The sequence below is a fragment of the Pseudophryne corroboree genome, chromosome 3, assembly GCF_028390025.1.
Source record: "Pseudophryne corroboree isolate aPseCor3 chromosome 3, aPseCor3.hap2, whole genome shotgun sequence".
NCBI lineage: Eukaryota > Metazoa > Chordata > Amphibia > Anura > Myobatrachidae > Pseudophryne > Pseudophryne corroboree.
The window spans coordinates 487,479,040-487,501,467 of record NC_086446.1 but is presented as its reverse complement, the minus strand read 5'-3'; the positions used below and the strand labels follow the sequence as shown (position 1 = coordinate 487,501,467).

At 47.6% G+C, this 22,428-nt stretch overlaps 1 protein-coding gene across 3 annotated transcripts in view; it reads left to right on the top strand.

The window, feature by feature from the left end:
* TEX2 (testis expressed 2) overlaps window positions 1-22,428 on the top strand; it is a 180,564-nt gene that overhangs the window by 68,375 nt on the left and 89,761 nt on the right. For all 3 annotated transcript variants that reach the window (XM_063960910.1, XM_063960908.1, XM_063960909.1), the window contains exon 2: window positions 20,367-21,975. In XM_063960910.1, coding sequence (XP_063816980.1) covers window positions 20,392-21,975 — 1,584 coding nt within the window. In that variant the 5' untranslated portion in view covers window positions 20,367-20,391. The remainder of the gene's footprint in view (window positions 1-20,366; window positions 21,976-22,428) is intronic.

Below are 22,428 nucleotides of genomic sequence, written 5' to 3'. Positions count from 1 at the left end.
ACTGTTGGAACCAATGACGAATGCTCTTTCGCATTGGTGGATTAATGCCAAAATGCTGTTGAAATGTATATTGCACCACAATTACAGATTCAGTATTGCTGAACTTCATAGCGCAGAACACTGTGTGTTGCGAGGTCGCCACCTTGTGAACGATGAGACTAGGGGCTGTTGGTGTGCTGGGAGAGGCATTTAGCAGTAGTCATCTGAAACTCTATACCCCGCCCTATGAAGTGGTAAGAGTTTTATTCATGGGTGTTCGTGGTTGCAGAGATATAGCAAATTGTGTCCATCTTTTGAAACACCCCGTATTACTGATATTGAATTGTATTAGGCTGTATATGATTGGCAGTGTAGATTTAAATAAAAAAGGGGAAAAGCAAAAGGAATCTAGCTGTACATATGTATGTGCCAAATACTAATAAACATTAAAAATGATTTAAGTTATATGGTCAAAAATATAAACTAAAGTCTCAAAAACAAAAGTTTTCTGCTCAATGGTGCATGGGGCCCAGACTAGAAACTGTAGTAGAGTGCTCCAAATATATGTGAATATAGAATAGTATATATATTCCAAAAATCCTGTACCTCTAAATACGATCCTTATGTAATGGGTACAATGACTTAATACAAAAAGCTCAGTAAGGAAAAAAAAGGAATTGTGTCCTTTGATAAAGTTTGTTATGATTGGACAGTAAGGGGAAACGGTTAAAGCTTTTAGGGCGCAGTTGGCTTGGTGTGAAGCTTTGAAAGGAGGCAGGTATTCTGTGTTGGAGATTTATTTATTACTCCCTATCCATAAGTAATAGTCCTTTTCATTCCATGTAGCTATTCCACAGGGTCTTGACCAATAAACAAAAACAACACATAGGGGCTGATTCAATTGTTTTTGGTGTTTGGGGGCGTCTAGACGGGACTGTTTCGATGCCAAAACAATTGTCACTATTCAGTAGTTGTTTGGGCACCCGCGCATGTCGTGCCTAAACAGACAGGGTTTAGCCCCATAAAACGGCTAAACCCGTCCTAAACTGGGAAGCGGACTTTCTCAGTCGTTAGGACGTACATGCCGGAGAGTGGAGCCTCCATCCAGAAGTGTTTCAACTACTTGTGGACAAGTGGGGCTTTCCAGATGTGGTCCTGATGGCATCTCGACACAATCACAAGGTTCTGGTCTTCGGGGCAAGGACAAGGGATCGTGGACGCACTGGCAATTCCATGGAACTTTCAGCTGCCATACATGTTCCCTCCGGTGTCACTCCTGCCCAGAGTAATAAGGAAGTTCAAGCAAGTAGGAGGAATCCTACTTCTGATCGCTCCCGCGTGGCCCAGATGTCATTGGTTCTCAGACCTTCAGGGTCTCTGTAGAGCATCTTCTTCTACTTCCACAGCGGCCAGATCTCCTCGTTCAGGGGCCCTGTGTGTATCAGGATTTAGGGGGTAATTCCAAGTTTATCGCAGCAGGACATTTTTTAGCAGTTGGACAAAACCATGTGCACTGCAGGGGAGGCAGATATAACATGTGCAGAGAGAGTTAGATTTGGGTGAGTTATTTTGTTTCTGTGCAGGGTAAATACTGGCTGCTTTATTTTTATTTCCTACCTTCACTTTTCACTACTTTACCTCTCACTACTTTATCTCCCCCTTCATTACCTCTCACTAATTTACCCCTGCTGTTTTCAGCAGCCTCTCTCACTAACCTATTTTCACTTTTTCACTATATATTTTTTCACTTTTGTGTTGCCCTGGGGTCACTCAGCTGCTTCATTTTGGGGGGTCCCGCACCCTAGATTTGTACCCCCCAAAATGTTAGGGACTTGCCAGACTAATGAGGTCACCTGGACGCGGTGGGCAAGCCGTTACTTATGGCCAAAACTATGCGAAGAACCTCGCTTAAAATGCAAAATTTTATTGCAATTATTATTATTAATAATTTGGTAATGTTTGAATTGTGCACCTGCAACCTTTTTCTTTGTATGCAGTTCTACTGAAAGGTCTCCGCAGGGTCGCACCTCTCATTACCGGTGTGCACCCCAGGACCCCTCCCCTGCTTTATTTTTACACTGCAATTTAGATTGCAGATTGAACTCACCACACCCAAATCTAACTCTCTCTGCACATGTTATATCTGCCTCCCCTGCAGTGCACATGGTTTTGCCCAACTGCTAAAAAATTTCCTGCTGCGATCAACTTGGAATTACCCCCTTAGCCCGGTTGGCTTTGACGGCGTGGCTCTTGAAGCTTCTGTCCTGAGGGCCAAATGATTTTCTGAGGCGGACATTCAAACCATGTTGAAGGCCCGGAAACCGACTTCTGCTCGGATTTATCATACGGTCTGGAATTCTTACTTTGCTTGGTGCGCCACTAATAATCATGACGATTACAAGTGTAGTACGGCCAAACTTTTGGCCTTTCTACAACAGGGCCTGGACTTGGGCCCTCGTCTGGCTTCCATCAAGGTTCATATTTCTGCCTTGTCGGTTTGGTTTCAGAGAAAAATTGCGACTTTACCTGATGTTCATACGTTCTCTCAGGGTGTGTTGCAGATTCAACCTCCTTATGTCCTGCATGTGGCTCCTTGGGACTTGTCGGTGGTTCTGGAGGCGTTGCAAGGGTCTCCGTTTGAGCCTCTTGAATCTGCAGACCTAAAGTGGCTTTCTCTTAAGGTATTGTTTTTGCTGGCTATTGCCTCTGCTAGACGGGTGTCTGATCTGGGTGCCTTGTCTTGTAGGTCCCCATATCTGATTTTCCACCGTGATCGGGCGGTTCTTAGAACATGTCCCGTGTACTTACCTAAGGTGGTGTCTTCTTTCCACCTTAATCAGGAGATCGTGGTTCCAACCTTTGCCTCTCCTGGCTTGTCTTCCAAAGAGCGGTCTTTGGATGTGGTACGTGCTCTCCTTATCTATGTGAAGAGAACTGCATCCCTTCGGAAGTCTGATTCTCTCTTTGTACGGTTTGGTTTTCACAAACGTGGCTGGCCTGCTCACAAGCAGACCCTGGCCAGATGGATTAGAATGGTGATTGCACATGTTTATGTACAGGCTGGCCTTCCAGCTCCTGCTACCTTTAAAGCCCATTCTACTCGGTCTGTTGGAAGTTCTTGGGCGGCCCGCCGCGGTGCGACCCTTGAACAATTGTGCAAGGCGGTTATGTGGTCCTCAGTGAACACGTTCATAAGGTTCTATGCCTTCGATACTTCCACCTCCCAGGAGGCTTCCTTTGGGTGCCGGGTTCTTGTGCGCGCTGCAGTGCGTCCCCTCCCATGATGAACTGCTTTAGGACATCCCCAATGTCATTCCCTGTGGAGCCCAGTGTACCCCGCAGCAGAAAACGAGATTTATGGTAAGAACTTGCCGTTGTTAAATCTCTTTCGGCGAGGTACACTGGTCTCCACAGGGTGCCCACCGTGACGCACTTAGCTTCTTTGGGTTGGTATGGCATTAGCCGCTGACATTTCTCCTGTCGTGAGAATGTGGTTATATGTGGCTACTAACGGTTGTCGTCTCTTTTACTTGCTACTGCATTGGACTGGTTAACAGAAACTGAGCTCCTGTGCACGGAGGTGGGGTTATAGAGGAGGCGGCGCTATGCATTCTGGGAACAGTCAAAGTTTTTAGCCTGTTGGTGCCTCGGATCAAGATCCTACTCTACACCCACAATGTCATTCCCTGTGGAGCCCAGTGTACCTCGCAGAAAGAGATTTAACAACGGTAAGTTCTTACTATAAATCTCGTTTTCGCTAGATTGCCATGTAGTTTCCGCTAACTGCTCTAGCCCAGGTAAGTATTATTTATTTATTTTTTGAAGGATCGACACACTTCATCTTTATTAGAGGTATGATGCATTGCATTATGGAATAAGCCAAAATTTGCTGGCATTAGTTTAGCAATGGTATTTATTTAGAACAGAAGTAAAGGAATTACGAAGAGCTGTTTAATTACATAACAACAAATGTCAGGTTTCTGTTGCATTTTTGTATCATTTATTTTCATTCCCATATTCAGAGCCAGACTTGGACTTTAAACCAAACTTCTGCATGCTCAGGATTGCATCTGTTTGATGGCACCCCCACTGTCCCTACAGTAGTGGGAACCAAAGGTAGAGAGTACAGCAGCACAGGAGGATGTGTTGCTATGGGGTTGCGTAGGTGTTGCAGCAGAGGGGAGGAAATGTGTTGCTACAGAGGAAAAGGGGAATGCGTTTCTATGTGGGATGGCCACACCCTTGGTGGTGGCGCATCCTCATTTGCATCATTGCACACACTTCGGTCTACATAGAGACCTTTTAATAATGTGACAAGGCCTTTTCCACTAGGAAATTGTATATAGTTTACATGTTTTAAGCTTCAATGAGTGCATTCTTCCAATGTGGCCCTTGAACTAGAAAAGGTTGCAAGCACCACTGATCTAAAGGGATATACTGTATAAGTAGTTCATAAATTCATTGTCCCTAATATAAAACCCTTTCTTCAGCCTTCTGGGATATTTGTAATAGTCTCCTTATGTCTTACATAGATTTCCTGTCCGCAGCATAGACAAATCAACTGCTCTGTCTGCTCAATATTCAACATGTCATAGCTATCCAGATTTGTATGCAGTTTTAAAAGGAGCCACACAGAACCAAACCACCGGATCTACTAATCTGCAGATTCCTAACATATATCTTATGTGGAGTGGTTTCCAAAGGCTTAGTACACACTTGCCGATGCATATCAGATGTGACATGGAGCAAGATTTCCCCCACAAACTATATCGCTCATACACTCTGGACGATATTGTTTACAATATTGTCAGTGACTACACCTGAGACACCCAGCCCAGTACAATATCTTTAGATGTCAAGGTAAAAACTAAAGATATTGTACATAGTGAACGACCTGCTGGAGCGCACTTCATTAACGATATAGTGAATACACACTGGACCATTGACCGTTTTTTAATGGGTGCAATATGAGCGGTGCACATGGGCCCCTGGGTCCAGGGGGGGGGGGGGGGGCCACACCACACACATTGCACCCATATTTTAATACTCACCTTTACAGAGTGTAGTATTGGGTGCTGCTCTTGCTGAGAAAATTGCCGCCGCGCATGTGCACTAGCCAAATTGGTCTCCGGAAACATTGCAGGCGCCATGTTTCCGGTTACCTGCGCATGCGCAGTAGACTCCGACACATTTACCGGAGACTACTGCGCCGTGCTGAGTAAGGGGCCCACCCGGAGGTGCACACAGCGCCCCTGCACTGGACGATGTGAACGCTATATCACCCGATCCGCTGGATGCGATGATATATCGGGTGCATATTACCAAGTGTGTACCCAGCCAAGTACCAAACTGCATATGGCGCAAACTGCAGGGCTGGCTATTGTAGTGCCACAAATGTGTACTATAAATGGTTCCTCCCTCATAAATTCCTGTAATAAAATAATTTATTATTATTGCAGCTTTAATAAAATAATACATTAATACTGCCTCCTTGCGAAAATATTTATTGCCGACATAAATAATTGCTATTTAAAAATAAAAGTAAAATTCTGTTCTGACAGGCTAGATAGCTCAAAAAGCATGCGCTTTGAGCTGTCTGGCCTGCCAGAACCTTTAATTTCTCTAACGTCCTAGTGGATGCTGGGGACTCCGTAAGGACCATGGGAATAGCGGGCTCCGCAGGAGACTGGGCACTCTAAAGAAAGATTTAGTACTATCTGGTGTGCACTGGCTCCTCCCTCTATGCCCCTCCTCCAGTTAGAATCTGTGCCCAGCCGAGCTGGGTGCTCCTAGTGGGCTCTCCTGAGCTTGCTAGAAAAGAAAGTATTTTGTTAGGTTTTTTGTTTTCAGAGAGCTTCTGCTGGCAACAGACTCTCTGCTACGAGGGACTGAGGGGAGAGAAGCAAACCTACTCACGGCAGCTAGGTAGCGCTTCTTAGGCTACTGGACACAATTAGCTCCAGAAGGATCGAACACAGGTACCTAACCTTGATCGTCCGTTCCCGGAGCCGCGCCGCCGTCCCCCTCGCAGAGCCAGAAGAACAGAAGCAGCAGAAGCATGAAGACATCGAAATCGGCGGCTGAAGACTCCTGTCTTCACTTAAGGTAGCGCACAGCACTGCAGCTGTGCGCCATTGCTCCCACAGCACACCGCACACTCCGGTCACTGTAGGGTGCAGGGCGCAGGGGGGGGGGCTCCCTGGGCAGCAATTAAGTACCTTTTTGGCAAAAAGAGACATATACAGTCTGGGACTGTATATATGCCTGAGCCCCCGCCATTTTTTACACATTAAAGCGGGACAGAAGCCCGCCGCTGAGGGGGCGGGACCTTCTTCCTCAGCACACCAGCGCCATTTTCTCTTCACAGCTCCGCTGGAAGGGCGCTCCCCAGGCTCTCTCCTGCAGTATACAGGTGCATTAAAGGGTAAAAAAGAGAGGGGGGGCACATAAATTTAGGCGCAGTATATATATATTAACAGCAGCTACAGGGTAAACACTGAGGTACAGTGTAATCCCTGGGTTATATAGCGCTGGGGTGTGTGCTGGCATACTCTCGCTCTGTCTCCCCAAAAGCCTTTGTGGGGTCCTGTTCTCAGTCAGAGCATTCCCTGTGTGTGTGCTGTGTGTCGGTACGCCTGTGTCGACATGTTTGATGAGGAAGGATACGTGGAGGCAGAACAAGTGCAGCTGAGTGTGGTGTCGCCGCCGACGGTGCCGACACCTGATTGGATGGATATGTGGAAGGTGTTAAATGATAATGTAAACTCCTTGCATAACAGATTGGATAAAACTGTAACCGGGGGACAGTCAGGGTCTCAACCCATGCCTGATCCTACAGCGCAGAGGCCGTCACGGTCTCAAAAGCGCACACTATCCCAGATAGTTGACACAGATGTCGACACGGAATCTGACTCCAGTGTCGATGACGATGTGGCAAAGTTGCAGCCTAAAATGACTAAAGCCATCCGCTACATGATTGTAGCTATGAAGGATGTATTACACATTTCTGAGGAAAATCCTGTCCCTGACAAGAGGATTTATATGTATGGGGAGAAAAAGCATGAAGTGACTTTTCCCCCCACTTCACATGAATTATGTGAAAAAGCGTGGTATTCCCCTGACAGGAAGGTGATAGTTTCCAAGAGATTACTTATGGCGTATCCTTTCCCGCCAACGGACAGGTTACGCTGGGAATCCTCCCCTAGGGTAGACAAGGCGTTGACACGCTTGTCTAAGAAGGTGGCCCTGCGTCTCTGGATACGGCCGCCCTAAAGGATCCTGCGGATAGAAAGCAGGAAGCTATCCTGAAGTCTGTTTATACACATTCTGGCACACTGCTGAGGCCAGCAATTGCTTCGGCCTGGATGTGTAGTGCGGTAGCTGCATGGACGGATTCTCTGTCTGAGGAGATAGATACCCTGGACAGGGACACTGTTCTACTGACCCTGGCACATATCAAGGACGCGGTCCTATATATGCGGGATGCCCAAAGGGACATTTGCCTGCTGGGCTCTAGAGTTAACGCAATGTCCATTTCTGCCAGAAGGGTCTTATGGACTCTGCAATGGACAGGGGATACCGACTCTAAAAAACACATGGAGGTTTTACCTTTATAAGGGTGAGGAATTGTTTGGGGACGGTCTCTCGGACCTAGTTTCCACAGCTACGGCTGGGAAGTCAAATTTCTTGCCTTATGTCCCTCCACAACCTAAGAAAGCACCGTATTACCAAATGCAGTCCTTTCGTTCTCAGAGGAGCAAGAAGGTCAGAGGTGCGTCCTTTCTTGCCAGAGGCAGGGGTAGAGGAAAAAAGCTGCACCATGCAGCTAGTTCCCAGGAACAAAAGTCTTCCCCGGCTTCCACTAAATCCACCGCATGACGCTGGGGCTCCACAGGCGGAGCCAGTAGCTGTGGGGGCGCGTCTCCGACATTTCAGCCACCGGTGGGTTCGCTCACAGGTGGATCCTTGGGCTATACAAATTGTGTCTCAGGGATACAAGCTGGAATTCGAGGTGATGCCCCCTCACCGTTACCTAAAATCGTCCTTACCAACTTCCCCCATGGAAAGGGAGATAGTGGTGGAGGCAATTCACAAACTTTTTCTCCAGAAAGTGGTGGTAGAGGTCCTCCCCCTTCAACGGGGATGGGGCTACTATTCCACTATGTTTGTGGTACCGAAACCGGACGGTTCGGTCAGACCCATTTTAAATTTAAAATCCCTGAACATTTATCTGAAGGAATTCAAGTTCAAAATGGAATCGCTCAGAGCGGTCATTGCAAGCCTGGAGGAAGGGGATTTTATGGTGTCTCTGGACATCAAGGATGCTTACTTGCATGTCCCCATTTATCCGCCTCATCAGGAGTACCTCAGGTTTGTGGTACGGGACTGTCATTACCAATTCCAGACGTTGCCGTTTGGCCTGTCCACGGCACCGAGAGTTTTTACCAAGGTGATGGCGGAAATGATGGTGCTCCTTCGGAAGCAAGGGGTTACAATTATCCCATACTTGGACGATCTCCTCATAAAGGCGAGGTCCAGGGAGCAGTTGCTGATCAGCGTAGCACACTCTCAGGAAGTGTTGCGTCAGCACGGCCGGATTCTGAACATTCCAAAGTCGCAGCTGATTCCTGCGACGCGTCTGCCCTTCCTGGGCATGATTCTGGACACAGACCAGAAGAAGGTGTTTCTCCCGGAGGAGAAGGCTCAGGAGCTCGTGACTCTGGTCAGAGACCTCCTAAAGCCAAAACAGGTGTCGGTGCATCGCTGCACGCGAGTCCTGGGAAAGATGGTGGCGTCATACGAAGCCATTCCCTTCGGCAGGTTCCATGCGAGGATTTTTCAGTGGGATCTGCTGGACAAGTGGTCCGGATCGCATCTTCAGATGCATCGGATGATCACCCTGTCCCCCAGGGCCAGGGTGTCTCTTCTGTGGTGGCTACAAGGTGCTCACCTCCTCGAGGGCCGCAGATTCGGCATACAGGACTGGGTCCTGGTGACCACGGATGCAAGCCTCCGAGGGTGGGGGGCAGTCACTCAAGGAAGAAACTTCCAAGGGTTGTGGTCAAGTCAGGAGACTTGTCTGCACATCAATATCCTGGAACTAAGGGCCATATACAACGCCCTGAGTCAAGCGGAGCCTCTGCTTCGAAACCAACCAGTGCTGATTCAGTCAGACAACATCACGGCAGTGGCCCATGTAAACCGCCAGGGCGGCACAAGAAGCAGGGTGGCAGAAGCCACCAGGATTCTTCGGTGGGCGGAGAATCACGTACTAGCACTGTCAGCAGTGTTCATTCCGGGAGTGGACAACTGGGAAGCAGACTTCCTCAGCAGACACGACCTCCACCCGGGAGAGTGGGGACTTCATCAAGAAGTCTTCACGCAGATTGCAAATCGATGGGAACTGCCACAGGTGGACATGATGGCGTCCCGTCTCAACAAAAAGCTAAAAAGATATTGCGCCAGGTCAAGGGACCCTCAGGTGATAGCTGTGGACACACTAGTAACACCGTGGGTGTTCCAGTCGGTCTATGTGTTTCCTCCTCTTCCTCTCATACCAAAGGTGCTGAGAATTGTAAGAAAAAGAGGAGTGAGAACAATACTCATTGTTCCGGATTGGCCAAGAAGGACTTGGTACCTGGAATTGCAAGAAATGCTCACAGAGGACCCATGGCCTCTGCCTCTCAGACAGGACCTGTTACAACAAGGGCCCTGTCTGTTCCAAGACTTACCGCGGCTGCGTTTGACGGCATGGCGGTTGAACACCGGATCCTAGCAGAAAAGGGCATTCCGGAAGCAGTTATTCCTACGCTGATAAAGGCTAGGAAGGACGTGACAGCAAAACATTATCACCGTATATGGCGAAAATATGTTGCTTGGTGTGAGGCCAGGAAGGGCCCTACAGAGGAATTCCAACTGGGTCGATTCCTGCACTTCCTACAGTCAGGTGTGACTATGGGCCTAAAATTAGGGTCCATAAAGGTCCAGATTTCGGCCCTATCCATTTTCTTTCAAAAACGTGGTATTGGCTTTCCTGAAATCCCACTGGTTTGAGCCACTTAAGACGGTGGAGCTAAAGTATCTCACGTGGAAAGTGGTCATGCTGTTGGCCCTAGCCTCAGCTAGGCGTGTGTCAGAATTGGCGGCTTTGTCATGTAAAAGCCCCTATCTGGTTTTCCATATGGACAGGGCAGAATTGCGAACTCGTCCGCAGTTTCTGCCAAAGGTGGTGTCATCTTTTCATCTGAACTAACCCATTGTGGTGCCTGCGGCTACTCGTGACTTGGAGGATTCCAAGTTGCTTGATGTAGTCAGGGCTTTGAAGATCTATGTTGCCAGGACGGCTGGAGTCAGGAAGACTGACTTGCTGTTTATCCTGTATGCATCCAACAAGCTGGGTGCTCCTGCTTCAAAGCAAACCATTACTCGCTGGATCTGTAACACGATTCAGCAGGCTCATTCTGCGGCTGGATTGCCGCATCCAAAATCAGTAAAGGCCCATTCCACAAGGAAGGTGGGCTCTTCTTGGGCGGCTGCCCGAGGGGTCTCGGCATTACAGCTTTGCCGAGCTGCTACTTGGTCGGGTTCAAACACATTTGCAAAGTTCTACAAGTTTGATACCCTGGCTGAGGAGGACCTGGTGTTTGCCCATTCGGTGCTGCAGAGTCATCCGCACTCTCCCGCCCGTTTGGGAGCTTTGGTATAATCCCCATGGTCCTTACGGAGTCCCCAGCATCCACTAGGACGTTAGAGAAAATAAGAATTTACTCACTGGTAATTCTATTTCTCGTAGTCCGTAGTGGATGCTGGGCGCCCGTCCCAAGTGCGGACTTTCTGCAATACGTGTATATAGTTATTGCTTAATAAAGGGTTATGTTATGTTATGTTGGCATCCATTGGTTGATGCTCTGTTGTGTGTTCATACTGTTAACTGGGTAAGTTTATCACAAGTTATACGGTGTGATTGGTGTGGCTGGTATGAGTCTTACCCTGGATTCCAAAATCCTTTCCTTGTAATGTCAGCTCTTCCGGGCACAGTTTCCTTAACTGAGGTCTGGAGGAGGGGCATAGAGGGAGGAGTTAGTGCACACCAGATGGTACTAAATCTTTCTTTAGAGTGCCCAGTCTCCTGCGGAGCCCGCTATTCCCATGGTCCATACGGAGTCCCCAGCATCCACTACGGACTACGAGAAATAGAATTACCGGTGAGTAAATTCTTATTTTTTTTAATGGTGTCTTTGACGTGCATTTTTCCATACCACAGCTTGATACTTTGCACAATTTGTATTCTTTCCATGTGTAAAAATAAGGGAAGCTGATTCAGAGCTGGTACTTTGAAACAGTGCGGTCTTATCTTTAGTAAAACTGACAGAAAAACTTGATGTTTGACAAAACCTCACTTTACTAAATCTTACCCTTGAATTACTTTGGTCTCATTTTGTGAGTTCCAGCTCTGTGGCTCCTCGTATATTTTTTAGTGGAGTCTCTGAGGTAAGGAAATCTTCCTTCAAATGTTTTGTGACCTTCATATTTTTTTCTCATTGACCTAATACAGTTTCTGTAGATTGATTTAATATAGAAGCTAATCATTTCCTCCTCACTAGTAAACATGTCTGACCTTTCAAGATGTCCGTGGATAGAGTAGGTTGTATGATGGAGGAGATGAGCTTGGATCAGTATTACTCTTCTGACCTTACAGCTGACTCGAGGACATTATTTTAATGTTAGCCGTTTGCATATAAGCATCTCCTGTAAACTTTTGTGTTGACCATTCAATACTTGTACCAATATAGCAAATGTGAAGTTTAGAAGTAAACTTGAGTGCTAATGAAGCCAGTAAAAAAGGGGTATGGGTCGTTGGGTCGACCACTATTGGTCGACATGGTCATTAGGTCGACATGAGTTTTTGTTTACTTTTTTTGTGTCGTTTTCTTCGTAAAGTGACGGGGAACCCCAATTAATGCACCGTGTCCCCTCACATGGCTCGCTTCGCTCGGCATGCTTCGGGCAAGGTGCCTCGCTCCACTACCGCTGCGCTCGGCACAGGTTACCGTTCCCAATTGTAGTACACGTGGATCGTAAAGTATGAAAAAGTCCAAAGATTTAATTTTTTGGGGAAAACCCATGTCGACCATTTGAACTGTCGACCTGGTACATGTCGACCTAATGACCCTGTCAACATAATACATGTCGACCAATAGTGGTCGACCTAATGACCTTAGCCCGTAAAAAAGCTACGGTCAGGAAGTCGGTAGACGTGACCCTCCTGTTAGTTATCAGTCCTTTTTGGCGGGTTGGGTATGAAACACTGGCAGTCGGGATCCAGATAGATCCCAGTAATTATTTTGACCCTAACCATATCTTCCCCCTCCCACAGCTAAACCCTTACCTCCCCCTTCTTCAGCCTAACCATAACCCCCCGGTACTTACCTCTGGGACGTATCGGATCCCGTCCGCCGGTATTTTAACGGCATCCCCATTTTGGGTGCTGTGGCTGCCTTCCTCTCTCATGTCACCCTCCTGCATTGGGATATAGCCAGACTTTTCTAGGTTTCCAGGGATTTTACAACATGGCAATTTTCTTCGTAACAACACTCAAGTCCATAGTTTACATTCTATGTACATGACCTAGTACCTTGGTGTGTTCAGTAGTTAGTGTCTCTTCCGGGGTTTATTTATGAGGTGTCTGATTGTAAAGGGGAACAATTTTACTCTCATTATCCTTTTATATTTTGGGCATTAACACAAACAGAAGCACCAGGTTTTACAACCCAACTCTTCATTAATAAACCCCTTAGGGCAGAGGTTCCCAAACTATGTGCCGTGGCTCCCTGGGGTGCCTCGGGACACTTGCAGGGGTGCCCTGGGTTGGTGGTCCAGGACCAATTCAAATTATTCACGGTCAATATAATGGGCAAAACCAGTGCTGGTGGCTGCCAGTCATAAAATATGTGGCCAAACAGAAGCAAATCTTGTCCCTCACCACATAACTGACCCTAAGGATGACATATAAACGCAATCTACTTAATGTAATGTTTCTTTCTAAATTTCTCAATAAGAAATTTTTGGCCATAGGGTGCCGTGAAAAAAATTCTGATATTCTAGGGCGCTGTGATTCAAAAAAGTTTGGAAACCACTGCCTTAGGGTCTATTTTTATTTATTAAAGGCAGCTAAGGCTTCTATCTACTAAAAGGTTACAGCTGCCATTTACCTCGGCAGTCCTCTAATCGCTATTACCATCTCAGGATACGAGTCCAGAAAAAATGTACATAAAGACTTTTTTTTTTCCTAAAACAAATTGCAGGTTGATTATTAATATTTTTGTCCATTTAAATGTTTTTAAGTTATCATTTTTTTTTTTTATAAACTGGAAGCGCAGACTGCTGAAGTGGCAAGTCTTCTCTTTTCACTGGCAGACAGTATCGCTCAGGAGCTCTGTATTACTCAGTTGCTATGGTAACATTTTATTAGTAAATTGCAGCTCTAATTGTGGTGATAGAAAATCACTATCTTAATAAATATATATGTTAGCCTGGTCCCTTCGTCTCTTTTAGCCCCCATGTGTATGATGATTTAGCTTAAACGTGCCACTGTACTTTTCTCTAAAGTCCTAAGTGGATGCTGGGACTCCGTAAGGACCATGGGGAATAGCGGCTCCGCAGGAGACTGGGCACAACTAAAGAAAGCTTTAGGACTACCTGGTGTGCACTGGCTCCTCCCACTATGACCCTCCTCCAGACCTCAGTTAGAATCTTGTGCCCGGCTGAGCTGGATGCACACTAGGGGCTCTCCTGAGCTCCTAGAAAAGAAAGTATATTTTAGGTTTTTTATTTTCAGTGAGATCTGCTGGCAACAGACTCACTGCTACGAGGGACTAAGGGGAGAAGAAGCGAACCTACCTGACTGGAGATAGTTTGGGCTTCTTAGGCTACTGGACACCATTAGCTCCAGAGGGATCGAACACAGGACCCGACCTCGATCGTTCGGTCCCGGAGCCGCGCCGCCGTCCCCCTTACAGAGCCAGAAGCAGGAAGACGGTCCTGGAAATCGGCGGCAGAAGACTTCGGTCTTCACCAAGGTAGCGCACAGCACTGCAGCTGTGCGCCATTGCTCCTCATGCACACCTCACACTCCGGTCACTGACGGGTGCAGGGCGCTGGGGGGGGCGCCCTGAGCAGCAATATTAAACACCTTGGCTGGCAAATCTACACAATATATAGTCATATAGGCTATATATGTGTAAAATACCCCTGCCAGAGATCCATAAAAAAGCGGGAGAAGTCCGCCGAAAAAGGGGCGGGGCTATCTCCCTCCGCACACTGGCGCCATTTTTTCTTCACAGTGCAGCTGGAAGACAGCTCCCCAGGCTCTCCCCTGTAGTTTTCAGGCTCAAAGGGTTAAAAAGAGAGGGGGGGGGGCACTAAATTTAGGCGCAATATTGTGTATACAAGCAGCTATTGCGAAAAATCACAGTTTTAGTGTTAATCCCTGCATTATATAGCGCTCTGGTGTGTGCTGGCATACTCTCTCTCTCTGTTTCCCCAAAAGTCTTTGTGGGGTCCTGTCCTCAGTCAGAGCATTCCCTGTGTGTGTGCGGTGTGTCGGTACGGCTGTGTCGACATGTTTGAGGAGGATACGTGGAGGCGGAGCAGATGCCGATAAATGTGATGTCGCCCCCTGTGGGGCCGACACCAGAGTGGATGGAAGGTATTAACCGACAGTGTCAACTCCTTATGTAAAAGGCTGGATGACGTAACAGCTATGGGACAGCCGGCTTCTCAGCCCGCGCCTGCCCAGGCGTCTCAAAGGCCATCAGGGGCTCAAAAACGCCCGCTACCTCAGATGGCAGATACAGATGTCGACACGGAGTCTGACTCCAGTGTCGACGAGGTTGAGACATATACACAATCCACTAGGAACATCCGTTGCATGATCTCGGCAATGAAAAATGTGTTACACATTTCTGACATTAACCAGAGTACCACAAAAAAGGGGTTTTATGTTTGGGGAGAAAAAGCAGCCAGTGTTTTGTTCCCCCATCAGATGAGTGAATGAAGCGTGGGTTCCCCCGATAAGAAACAGGTAATTTCTAAAAAGTTACTGATGACGTACCCTTTCCCGCCAGAGGATAGGTCACGTGGGGAGATATCCCCTAGGGTGGATAAGGCACTCGCACGTTTTGTCAAAAAAGGTGGCACTGCCGTCTTAGGATACGGACACTTTGAAGGAGCCTGCTGATAAAAAGCAGGAGGCTATCCTGAAGTCTGTATATACACAATCAGGTACTATACTGAGACCTGCAATTGCCTCAGCATGGATAGTGCTGCTGCAGCGTGGTCTGATACCTTGTCAGATAATATTGATACCCTAGACAGGGATACTATTTTGCTAACCACAGAGCATATTAAAGACGTCGTCTTATATATGAGGGATGCACAGAGGGATATTTGCCGGCTGGCATCCAAAATTAATGCAATGTCCATTCTGCCAGGAGGGTATTAGGGACCCGGCAGTGGACAGGTGATGCTGACTTTAAAAGGCACATGGAGATTCTGCCTTATGAGGGTGAGGAATTGTTTGGGGATGGTCTCTGGGACCTCGTATCCACAGCAACAGCTGGGAAGAAAATTTTTTTACCTCAGGTTTCCTCACTGCCTAAGAAAGCACCGTATTATCAGGTACAGTCCTTTCGGCTTCAGAAAAGCGAGCGGGTCAAAGGCGCTTCCTTTCTGCACAGAGACAAGGGAAGAGGGAAAAAGCTGCACCAGACAGCCAGTTCCCAGGATCAAAAATCTTCCCCCACTTCATCTGAGTCCACCGCATGACGCTGGGGCTCCACAGGTGGAGCCAGGTGCGGTGGGGGGCGCGTCTCGGGAACTTCAGTGAACAGTGGGCTCGCTCACAGGTGGATCCCTGGGTTCTGCAAGTAGTATCAGAGGGATACAAGCTGGAGTTCGAGGCGACTCCCCCTCGCTGTTACCTCAAATCAGCCGTGCCTGCTGCCCTCGGAGAAAGGGGAGGTAGTACTGGCGGCAATTCACAAGCTGTACTTCCAGCAGGTGATAATCAAGGTACCCCTCCTTCAACAAGGCCGGGGTTACTATTCCACAATGTTTGTGGTACCGAAACCAGACGGTTCGGTGAGACCCATTCTAAAATTGAAATCTTTGAACACTTGTATACGAAGGTTCAAGTTCAAAATGGAATCGCTCAGGGCGGTTATTGCAAGCCTGGACGAAGGGGATTACATGGTATCACTGGACATCAAGGATGCTTACCTGCATGTCCCCATTTACCCTCCTCACCAGGAGTACCTCAAAATTGTGGTACAGGTCTGTCATTACCAATTCCAGACGTTGCCGTTGGTCTGTCCCCGGGACCGAGGGTATTTACCAAGGTAATGGCCGAAATGATGATACTTCTTCGAAAAAAGGGAGTTATAATTATCCCTTACTTGGACGATCTCCTTATAAAGGCGAGGTCCAGGGAGCAGTTGTTGGTCGGAGTAGCAATATCTCGGGAAGTGCTACAACAGCACGGCTGGATTCTGAATATTCCAAAGTCGCAGCTGGTTCCTACGACGCGTCTACTGTTCCTGGGCATGGTTCTGGACACAGAACAGGAAAAAGTGTTTCTCCCGGAGGAGAAGGCCAAGGAGTTGTCATCTCTAGTCAGAGACCTCCTAAAACAAATACAGGTGTCGGTGCATCAATGCACGCGAGTCCTGGGAAAGATGGTAGCTTCTTACGAAGAAAATCTATTCGGCAGGTTCCATGCAAGAATCTTCCAGTGGGATCTGTTGGACAAGTGGTCCGGGTTGCATCTTCAGATGCATCGGCTGATAACCCTGTCTCCAAGGGCCAGGGTGTTGCTGTTGTGGTGGCTGCAGAGTGCTCATTTTCTAGAGGGCCGCAGATTCGGCATACAGGATTGGGTCCTGGTGACCACGGATGCCAGCCTTCGAGGCTGGGGGTGGCAGTCACACAGGGAAGAAACTTCCAAGGACTATGGTCGAGTCAGGAGACTTCCCTACACATAAATATTCGGGAACTAAGGGCCATTTACAATGCCCTAAGTCGGGCTAGACCCCTGCTTCAACACCAGCCGGTGCTGATCCAGTCAGACAACATCTCGACGGTCGCCCATGTAAACCAACAGGGCGGCACAAGAAGCAGGATGGCGATGGCAGAAGCCACAAGGATTTTCCGATGGGCGGAAAATCATGTGTTAGCACTGTCAGCAGTGTTCATTTCCGGAGTGGACAACTGGGAAACAGACTTTCTCAGCAGGCACGACCTCCACCCGGGAGAGTGGGGACTTCATCCAGAAGTTTTCCAAATGATTGTACACCATTGGGAAAGGCCACAGGTGGACATGTCGGCGTCCCGCCTCAACAAAAAGCTAAAAATATATTGCGCCGGGTCAAGGGACCCTCAGGCGATAGCTGTGGACGCTCTGGTAACACCGTGGGTGTACCAGTCGGTGTATGTGTTCCCTCCTCTGCCTCTCATACCCAAGGTACTGAGAATAATAAGAAGGAGAGGAGTACGAACTATACTCGTGGTTCCGGATTGTCCAAGATCTCAGAGGACCCATGGCCTCTGCCGCTCAGACAGGACCTGCTGCAGCAGGGGCCCTGTCTGTTCCAAGACTTACCGCGGCTGCGTTTGACGGCATGGCGGTTGAACACCGGATCCTAAAGGAAAAAGGCATTCCGGAGGAAGTCATTCCTACGCTGATTAAGGCTAGGAAAGATGTGATCGCAAAACATTATCACCGCATATGGCAAAAATATGTTGCTTGGTGTGAGGCCAGGAAGGCCCCAACGGAGGAATTTCAACTGGGTCGATTTCTGCACTTCCTACAGTCGGGAGTGACTATGGGCCTAAAATTGGGTTCCATTAAGGTCCAGATTTCGGCTCTACATTTTCTTCCAAAAAAAGAACTGGCTTCACTGCCTGAAGTTCAGACTTTTGTTAAGGGAGTGCTGCATATTCAGCCCCCGTTTGTGCCTCCAGTGGCACCGTGGGATCTCAACGTGGTGTTGGATTTCCTGAAGTCGCATTGGGTTGAGCCACTTAAATCCGTGGAGCTAAAATACCTCACGTGGAAAGTGGTCATGCTGTTGGCATTGGCGTCGGCCAGGCGTGTATCAGAATTGGCGGTTTTGTCATGCAAAAGCCCTTATCTGATTTTTTTATATGGATAGGGCGGAATTGAGGACTCGTTCCCAATTCCTTCCTAAGGTGGTATCAGTTTTTCATGTGAACCAACCTATTGTGGTGCCTGCGGCTACTTGGGACTTGGAGGATTCCAAGTTCCTGGACGTAGTCAGGGCCCTGAAAAATATGTTTCCAGGACGGCTGGAGTCAGGAAAACTGACTCGCTATTTATCCTGTATGCACCCAACAAGCTGGGTGCTCCTGCTTCTAAGCAGACTATTGCTCGCTGGATCTGTAGCACGATTCAACTTGCACATTCTGCGGCTGGACTGCCGCACCCTAAATCTGTAAAAGCCCATTCCACGAGGAAAGTGGGCTCTTCTTGGGTGGCTGCCCGAGGGGTCTCGGCTTTACAAATTTGCCGAGCTGTTACTTGGTCGGGTTCAAACACTTTTGCAAGAGTCTACAAGTTTGATACCCTGGCTGAGGAGGACCTAGAGTTTGCTCATTCGGTGCTGCAGAGTCATCCGCACTCTCCCGCCCGTTTGGGAGCTTTGGTATAATCCCCATGGTCCTTACGGAGTCCCAGCATCCACTTAGGACGTCGGAGAAAATAAGATTTTACTCACCGGTAAATCTATTTCTCGTAATCCGTAGTGGATGCTGGGCGCCCATCCCAAGTGCGGATTGTCTGCAATACTTGTATATAGTTATTGCCTAACTAAAGGGTTATTGTTGAGCCATCTGTTGAGAGGCTCAGTTATATTTCATACTGTTAACTGGGTATAGTATCACGAGTTATACGGTGTGATTGGTGTGGCTGGTATGAGTCTTACCCGGGATTCAAAATCCTTCCTTATTGTGTCAGCTCTTCCGGGCACAGTATCCTAACTGAGGTCTGGAGGAGGGTCATAGTGGGAGGAGCCAGTGCACACCAGGTAGCCCTAAAGCTTTCTTTAGTTGTGCCCAGTCTCCTGCGGAGCCGCTATTCCCCATGGTCCTTACGGATTCCCAGCATCCACTACGGACTACGAGAAATAGATTTACCGGTGAGTAAAATCTTATTTTATGTGATGCAAGAGCCCTAAGATCAGTAATAAGCCCAAATGTAATAGACTCGGATTTGCTGATCCAGGTGCATTTCTGGCGATACAGCTGCTAGCTTTAAAGCAACAGTTTAAGGGAAAATGAGGTTGTGTTTGCTTAAAAGAAGTATACGTTTAATTTGCCTGTTGTTGGGATCCCGCCGGTCAGGATACCGATGCCGGTATCCCGACAGTCAGCAATGCTGGCAGCCGAAATACCGCCGCAACAGGACTATTCCCCTACTATGGGTGTCCACGACACCCATAGAGTGGGAATAGAACCTATAGTGAGTGTAGCGAACCACTGAGCCTGCAGCGTGGCGAGCTCAGTGAGTCCTAAAGGAGACTCTGGCCCTCATTCCGATTTGCAGCCGTACAAACGCATAGTTGCAGCCCACGGGTGAGTGTATTTTCATTTTGCAAGAGTGCGAACGCCTGTGCAGCCCAGCGGCTACAAACACATTTTGTGCAGAACAAGGCCAGCCATGTAGTTACTTATTCTGTGCGATGATTGCTGCGACGAAGGTCCCGGAACTGACGTCAGATACCCGCTTTGCAAACGCCTGGACACACCAGAAAACGGTCAGTTGGCACCCATAAACGCCCTCTTCCTGTCAATCTCCTTGTGTTCGGCTGTGCAAATGGAATCGTCGCTAGAACATGTGTAAAACAACGATGCTCTTTGTACCTGTATGACGCGCCTGCGCATTGCGATGCATACGCATGCGCAGTTTTGCCGTTTTTTTTTACCTGATCGTTGCGTTGGGAAAATCGGCAGCGAGCGATCTACTCGGAATGACCGCCACTTTGCGCTCGCCCCACTGCTGGCATAATGGCGGCCTGGTGCCGCTATTGGTATATTGACAGCCGGCCACCGGTAAATCATACTGAACCCCTTAAAACTAATTGGCGCATTACATCGCCGGAATCAAGCCAGGACCAGCAAATCGTGCCTATAACATATAGGCCATAGTCTCTATTAATGTTTATAGTGTCAAATAATGCTCCATCTCTCATCCCGGTCTTTTCATTTGTGCACTATTATTGCAAACTAAACCAGACAATATTTGCATTAGTTTCTGGTTTCCATCTCATTGGGTTATTTTAGAAGTGTTTTCATTTTTTTATTTTTATTTAAAGGTCCTGAAACACTTGTGAGACTGCAATGACAAGTCTGGACAGCAGCAATGCAGAAAAAACACGGCAAACCACTTCCAAAGCAACAGCTCCAAAAGTGGAGGTCCAGCGTTCCATTTCCAGAGAGACGATCACCATTCGCTTCTCTGCTATTGGGAAGGAAGAGGAAGAAGAGGAAGAAAAACTTAGCGAAGACTTGGATGACCAAAGCATTGTAACAGCAGTAGAAGCCAAGGAAGATCTCTGCTTCGAAACTGGTACACACTTGATAACTAGTCCAGCTACCTCTCCCAGCATGGCCATATTAGAGCCTTCATCATCAACACCACTATCTGCCACTATGCCAACCGGAAACACTGTCAAAACGTCTGAAGCTCTTCCCCTATCCAAAGCGTTCAGTGCTGTGCCATCACCTTTGTCAGCATCAGCATCTCAGCAAAGTCTCGAAGCAGTTGCTGCCAATGTCTCAACTCCTACTGAACAGAGGCCATTGCTGGTCTCTTCCCCATCCAAAACTATTGCTTTGTCCACGGCATCATCATTGCCTGCCATTTCTGGCCCAAAGCCTTTTCTGAGCTTAGTGAAGTCCCTTTCTACCGAGGTGGAGCCAAAAGAGACCACACCACCCATACGGCACAGACAATTAATGAAATCACTTGTAAAATCATTATCCTCAGATACTTCTAAGCAGGACCTGGAGAACACTTTACACAAGCCACCTGACTCAAACTTAAACTTACATTTTTTTAAGCAGTTTACACAGCCCCGCGTTACAGGCGGAGACTCTAAAACTGCCCCTTCTTCTCCGATCACCTCCCCTTCGGATGGCCGCTCCTTTTTCAGAGTTACTGAAGTGGAAGCTAAAATTGAAGACACTAAGAGGCGCTTCTCCGAAGTAATCTATGAGCCTTTCCAACTTCTCAGTAAAATTATGGGAGATGAGTCTTCAAGCTACAGGCCTAAAGCCTTATCTTCAAGTGCTTCAGAGCTCTCCAACCTTTCCAGTCTAAATGGTCACCTAGAGAGCAATAACAACTACAGCATCAAGGAAGAAGATGGAGATTCTGAGGCTGATTATCTTACCAGTGAGCCCAAACTGTTGATTGCCGAGAAAACTAAAACTCCAGGAGAACATAAAAAGGATTTCTCAATCACACAGTCTGCAAAAGATGCAGGCTTTAAATTATCTGCCTTGGCCCTTGAGAAGTGTTCCCTTTCTGTGCTGGCGAGTAAAGAGGAAGATGAGTTCACCGAGCTATACTCTGAAGACTTTGATTTCGAAGATCTGAATGAGGATCATCTTGTTGATGCTTCAGAAGACCCGGCCAGGGCTGGCTCTTTTTCCGAAGATGAAGTTGATTTATATGTGGAACATTATGATATACCTGTAATAACCATATATTTCCTCGTATTATTAGTATACGGATATTTTATAATCCCCCTCCCTAGTTATATAGCTGGACTCTGTTTGGGAATTGCTTTTGGATTCATGGCTGCTATTGCTATAATTTGGCTTTTTGCATCTCCTCGTTCTCACCAACGCAAGCTTAATCCATTTTACCGAGACTCCCATGTTGAACCTCTGAAAATCAGTGAGCCTGACATACAGAAGGTAAGTGATGTGTTCTGAGTGTTTCATTAACTATATAGTTCTTGAACTGTGAAGCACTCTTGTATTTGCTGACAAATGATCATTCTGTGTGGAATAACATCAAATGGTTTATGGATCTAATTTCCCAACCAGATAATTTTGTTTTAAAATCTAAAGGGCCCCATACACTACAACAATATGTCTGAGGCTGAAGTTGGATGTAATTTCCCTTGAACTCCCCTGGGACCTTCCCGGGAGTGATTCCATATGATTTGTTACTTTTGTGCTATTTTTGCATAAGATATATCGCATGCGATTGATGAAGCCGCTATTCATCGCATGCATTGTAGTGTTCACTCTAGGATCCGGGCAGGGCAGGGTGCCGGATGTTGAGGGGCACAAGCGCGCGCCAAAAAGGGGCGTGGACAATATACGTACTACAAGTGGGCAGTTCAGCCCACAGACGGGGGGCGT